The 6,407-nt window shown below is 36.2% G+C and overlaps 1 protein-coding gene across 1 annotated transcript; it reads left to right on the forward strand.

Moving 5' to 3' along the window:
• Positions 1 to 657: 657 nt before the first annotated feature.
• Positions 658 to 1,569, forward strand: LOC138834196 (olfactory receptor 4C11-like). The gene has a single exon (XM_070032947.1). It carries the CDS (start codon positions 658 to 660, stop codon positions 1,567 to 1,569), a length of 912 nt encoding a protein of 303 aa, XP_069889048.1.
• Positions 1,570 to 6,407: the final 4,838 nt, after the last annotated feature.

Genomic DNA, 6,407 nt, shown 5'->3' on the forward strand with positions numbered 1-6,407 from the left:
GATTATCACTGCTGCATTTGTTCACCCTTTGTCCCTCCATTTCTGTGCCTGTCCTTATGCTCCTAATGACATATAAAGAAACAAACAAAATAAAAAGAAAAGAAAAAAAAAGCACAGAAGGAAAAGAAAAAATAATTGTTTCCATTATCTGGAGTTTATTTCTATACATACAGGAACTGAAAGCCAAAATGCCTATGCACATCTAATCATAAAAAATAATGTTTTTCTTTCAGATCACTCAGCCTAAGGTCAGACAAGCATGTGAACACCAGTTTTGATACATTAAGGCTAAGTTTTCACACAATTAGGTTTCCTAGAAAAGGAAAGGCTAAGTACTAAAGTTCTTAATCTAGGGATAAAACCGAACATCAAAAAAATATTTTTACTTTTTTTTCTCTAAACTGTAAAAAATCAATTAAGTCTAGTAAAAGTCTGATTCGACAGTTCATTCCCATAAGAACTAAACTATGTACAGTTTTCAAACTTTAATCTTTTTAAATTTTTCCAAAGAAAGGCAGTTGGAAGTGATAGGTTGCAAGACAGAACCAAGGAAATAGGAGTCTAGTTTACCAGTCTTTCCAAGGTCTCCTTTCTATTTTTCTCTCTGCAGATTACGCATTTACCACCTGAATTTTACCTACAGCCACCAGCAAGACCATGAATAATAAGAGTGTGACTGAATTCATTTTGTTTGGGTTGACACAAGATCCTGGAAAGCAGAAGGCCATATTTGGCATCTTCTTGATTCTTTACCTGATGACCCTGACTGGGAATTTTCTCATCGTGGTGACCATTAAAACCAGCCAGACACTGGGGACTCCCATGTACTTTTTCCTCTTCTACCTCTCCTTTGCTGATGCTTGCTTTTCCACAACCACAGCCCCCAGGTTGATCGTGGATTCCATTTCACAAAAGAAGAAAATTTCCTACAATGAGTGCATGACTCAAGTTTTTGCTGCCCATTTCTTTGGGTGCATGGAGATCTTTGTGCTCATCCTCATGGCCTTTGATCGTTATTTGGCCATCTGTAAGCCTCTGAGATACACAACCATCATGAGCCAGCGTGTCTGTGGAATTTTAATAATGATGGCCTGGGTAGGATCTTGCATTCATTCTTTGGCACAGATTTTCCTGGCTTTGAGATTACCCTTCTGTGGCCCCAATGTAATCGATCACTATTTCTGTGACTTGCAGCCCTTATTGAAACTTGCCTGCATGGACACCTATGTGATCAATTTGCTAGTTGTTTCTAATAGTGGGGCCATATGCATGGTATGTTTTATGATCCTGCTGACTTCCTATGCTGTCATTTTATACTCTCTGAGAAACCACAGTGCCGAAGGAAGGCGCAAAGCCCTGTCCACTTGCACCTCTCACTTTATTGTGGTTGTCATATTTTTTGGTCCCTGCATATTTATATACACACGCCCACCAACTACCTTTCCAGTAGACAAGATGGTAGCTGTGTTTTACACAATTGGCACACCCTTGCTCAATCCTCTAATCTATACCCTGAGGAATGCAGAGGTGAAAAATGCCATGAAAAAACTATGGTGTAGCAAAGAATGACTTTAATGAAGGCTTCTCAAATAGTGTTTTTTTTTAATTGTGAGAATACTGTACAGAGGGGTTACAATTACACGGGCAAGATAATGAGGACATCTCTTATCAAGCATTGTAGCCTCCTCCTTTGTTTCCCTTTCCCATCCCTTCCCATCCTCCCCCCCACCCACTGCTCCCTTGCCCTCCCCCCCACCAAAGTTGTAAAGTTTGCTTTGACATAACGACTTGTATATTTCATTGTTGCAATGGGTCCACTTGTATCCCTGCTTAAACGATTTGTTTTTGTCCTTCTCCTCCACAAATTATACCGACATCAAATACAGTGAAAGCAGGGGTTATACCATGGGGGAGGGACATGCAAAGCAACAGAGAAATAATCTTATATACGTGTTAGAAACAATCGCATGACAGAAAAATACATTTGAATACATATCTTAGGGTTCATGTTCCTAACATCAAGTTATCTAACCTTTTCTGCTTGACTCAGATATATACTAGTTATTGCAAATAAGGGAAACCTTGGGACCTATGTTTCATCTATTTCCATCATCGATTACATGTATTTATTTCTGAGTATTCACAGAATGATTGGTTAGGAATTATACCCAATTAGTTTTTACTTACTTTCCAGATTTTATTCAATTGTCTTTTGTATGTAACCCTAAGAATAAACCATAGAATATTGACTGAAGCAAAGTCATTTATCATCCATGTAAAAATTGGAAAGGATGCATATAAAAGGCTACATTTAAATCTGCCTAACTCACTGGGGATATCTAAAATAATGCAAGACTGTGGCAAAATATAAAATGTCAACAAAACTTGAAATTCCCAAGAAAACCTGCATCCTTTTCTGTAATCCTCTCTAATCCTGTCAATCAAGTAGGAAGCATGACCTGTTGAGATTTTTGAGACAACACCAAGTAGTTTACTATCTTGTAGACTTTCATATTGTTTTTAACTCAGGAGTGGGAGAAGAACATGAGAGGTTTATGTAGAATATGTAGAGGAGAATGAAGATCACTGCAACATAAGGAGAATTTGGAAGAAAAATGATTTTTAATGGCAAAAAGGAGCAAAAAGAAAGAAACTGAAAAAAAATGATTTAGTTCTTTTCTCATTGTGATTATCTGCTGGAGAATCTGAAATGCCATCTTGACCTAGTACAAGTTAACTTCTCAGGTCAGATCAGATGAATTGCTTATCGATTCTTTTCTCAGATGTTGTACTAATTTCAAAATCATATATGACCTGTATGACTTCATGTGTGTGTATGTGTATATTTGTGTGCACAGACACATTATTTCAGCCTTATTCTCTTCTCATCACTCTGCTTTTATAAGTCACATCATATAGTTGTTCTTTATGTGTTATAGGTCTAGATTTTCTATTTTGAAGATTCTATGTGACCTATGTAATATTACTATATCCGACTTTAGTTTATCTCCCTCAAACTGGCAATTCATTCTCTTTCTCCACAGAATGTTTTTGTGCACCTCTGCTGAGGATCATCTGTATATGGAAGTATATATTTCTGTCTAAACTTTGCATCTGCTTTTATGCCAAAACCTGCTAGGTTACCTCTGCAAGATGTGTCAAATCCTATTCATTTTCTAGGAAACAAGTAATATCTTATCGGCTGCTTTTGTTTGTTTTACTGGGGTTTGAACTCAGGGACTCATGATTGTTCTACAGGAACTCTACCACTTGAGCCACACTACCAGTCCTAATTATGTCCTTCATGGCTAAGAAAAACTCCCTTGTTTATACATACCATATTTTGTTTATCTAATCCTCTCTTGCTTTGATATAAGCAGGTTTCACAATATAGCTATAATGAATAATGGTGAAGCAATATTCCTTCTTTAATGTTCAAAGGAATTTGTTGATCGTACCATTTTATGGGTTGTCGGCAGTGCTTGGTCCACATTCATGCAACGTTCATTGTATCCAGTTACTACCAGCCCATCAGCTCCTCTGACAATCGTCAATTTTTACTTAAGGATATAAAGGGACAGCAAACATCAACCTTGTATTTGCCTATTTCAGTAGTTCTTGCAAGCTACTGTTTGCGGTCAGTGGGTTCCTGATGTCTCCAAGCAAGCTTTGTACCACCACAACCTGTACGGCTTTTGTAGATGATGTCCATATTTTATTTCTGTTTACAAATTACTCAGTGTAGAGATACCACCAACATTGTTGAAATCCTTTTTGGAAATTAGTAAATATTTTATTTAATTTAAATATATTAAAAAAACAAGTTCCTGTATTCACGGACTTTATGTATTAAGAATTTGGACACTCTGGGGAAGATAGTGTATGGCATAATGAAAAATTGAATGTGAAATGATTTGTGGACATCTCCATTGAAATGTCCGGTGAATAATGCTAATGAGGATATAAGTTAAAAAGGAACACATGCTGGGGTTTAGAGCTAGTCCAATAGTAGAGTGTGGGCTCATAAGTGAGTGCATAAACCACTGAGCTCAGGCCCTAATCCGGAGGAAAAGAGATGGAGGTGGGACGGTGAAAGGATGGGTGATGAAATGAATATGATACGTATGTTCAGGTACATGTGCATCCTCTTGAGAATATATCTGAAGGAATGTAAATCAACATATGGGAGAGATACCTAAACAACCATGTTTATTGCAGTGCTAGTTAGAATATCAAGCCTGTTAAATCAGCCTTGGTGTCCAGCAACCAATGGAAGAATAAAGGAGGGAGGGAGAAAAAAATGAAAGAAGAAACAGAGAGTGAGTGAGAGAGGAGGAGAGAAGGAAGAAAGGAAAGGAGAGAAGGAGAATCATATTTCTAACCAATAAATCTTTGCATATTACACATGAAAATGTTCAAGAGACACTCATTTGTTGCTCTGTCTGGACAATATTAATTCTCCTTTGGGATGGAAACAAACTTAATTTTTCTATTTATGAACTGCTAAGGCATTATATTCCAATTCTGGAAAGGGATAATATAATTCTTCTACCATATACAGAATATTTGGTTCCTAATCAGAAAAGAAAATGGAAATCCCAGAGAAGTTTGAACATGGAAGCCAACAGAATACATATAAATAAACAAGATTCTCTCAATTCTTTAGGTACATAAAAGTTTTGCCAACCCTCGAGAAAGTCAAACATAGAGACTCAAAAAAAATTTTAAGTCCTAGAGAATCACATAGAAGGAGAATTTCCAATCCTTGGGGATGGGGTGCAGTGATTCTACAGGTCCATGGTTTCCCACAGAAATAAATTCCAGTTGAGTGCCCTCCACCCTAGAACAAAGCACTTGCTAACTAATGGAAGTATCAGTTACCTGCCCTGCCAAAGATGTTCTTCTTCCTGTTTCTTGGAGTTAGGAGGAAGGGTGGGACACAGTTGGCAACCACTGAGTGGAACTGAGAATAGATTGCCTTCCTAAGAACTTCAAATGAATTGAAAAATGGTGAGACTGATAATTGTCCTGTATTCATTTTCTTAGAGCATTTAAAATTGTGACTTAGTCATTGAATGTATGGATGTTGTGTCAAGTGTAATGCCAGGAAATTGGCTATGAATAAATTTGTACACTTGAATAAATTTCAGAGTCTTCCCTATTTTTAGACTCCTCTTTAAGGGAGTTATAAGATTAACACGTTCAAACTATATAGAAAGAGATAAAGAGACACCTGTGGAGCCTACATATATGACATATGCTAAGTAGAGAGCAGTTACTGGAACAGAATGCAAATATTTTATTGTTATTTTAAAAGGAACCCAACTACTTCAAGTCTAAAGAAGTAATATCTATGTTTGGCTCCTTCATGTCCACTTTATCAAATAAATAAGAAATACATTAAATTTACCACATTTACCACAGCAATAGAGTTTTATTTATTCTTCTTAAAATATTCCCACATGTTGAATAAAACAGGATATGGCAGAGGTGTATAAAGGATGCTGTCACAGGAACATGGAACTTGAAATGCTGCTATGTCCTTTAAAGGTACTAATTGAATGTAAAAATTTGCCACCCCAACCAAGCACTAAGAAATGCCACCAGGAAGGACACTAAAGACAAGAAAGTGTCCACCTCACACAAGGGGGTGTGCTGGCTTTAATCATATCCATTTGATTTTCCGTATGTGAAAGATAAATAGCAAACTTTCCTATCTCACAGTTGTTCAGTAATTTTAAATGACTGAACTTCTGAAACACTTATGTTTGTCAACATGGTTTTTCTATCTCCTCAATCAAGCTAGCAGAAGAATAGAAGGCTCAGAAATCCATCTGGAAAGACAAAGAGAAAATGTTGACTCAGTTTTAAATTTCTAGAAATAATAAGACTTTTAAAATGGAGACATTTAGAGAAATAGACAAACAACATAGGGAGGGGTTGAGATCTGAAAATGTTTTCATATTTCCAGGGAATCAGGGGTAGACTATGCTTTAGTTATATAGACAATAAAGAAATGATGTTCTGCTAACATATTTCAATTGAAAGATACTGTGCGTTTTTTGTTTCCATACATGTATTTATTATATAGTGTTTAAATCAGGCTAACATGCTTTCTTTTTGTTTTCTTTTTCTTTTATTTCATATTTCTATTATATATGCATATATTTCTATTTCTATATAACTTTATTTTCTTTAAGTAGTTTTACAAATGACTGCATTTAGCAGAGCAGTTTTTCAATATAGTATGTCTTGATCATTAAAACCAATTTCAACATTTTCACCCAACCCTCCCTTTCCCACACCTTCCCCAACTCTTCTTAATTTTGTAGTTGATTGAGGTGATAGACAAAGCCATGAGGACAAACACAAGTGTTCCAGAAGTTCAGTCATTTAAAATTACTGAA

This window comes from Dipodomys merriami, unplaced genomic scaffold, assembly GCF_024711535.1.
Source record: "Dipodomys merriami isolate MVZ:Mamm:240054 unplaced genomic scaffold, mDipMer1.0.p SCAF_21, whole genome shotgun sequence".
Taxonomy (NCBI): domain Eukaryota; kingdom Metazoa; phylum Chordata; class Mammalia; order Rodentia; family Heteromyidae; genus Dipodomys; species Dipodomys merriami.

Bases quoted from the DNA above. Each gene is read 5' to 3' on its own strand.
- LOC138834196 (XM_070032947.1), top strand. From the start codon at position 658: ATGAATAATAAGAGTGTGACTGAATTCATTTTGTTTGGGTTGACACAA.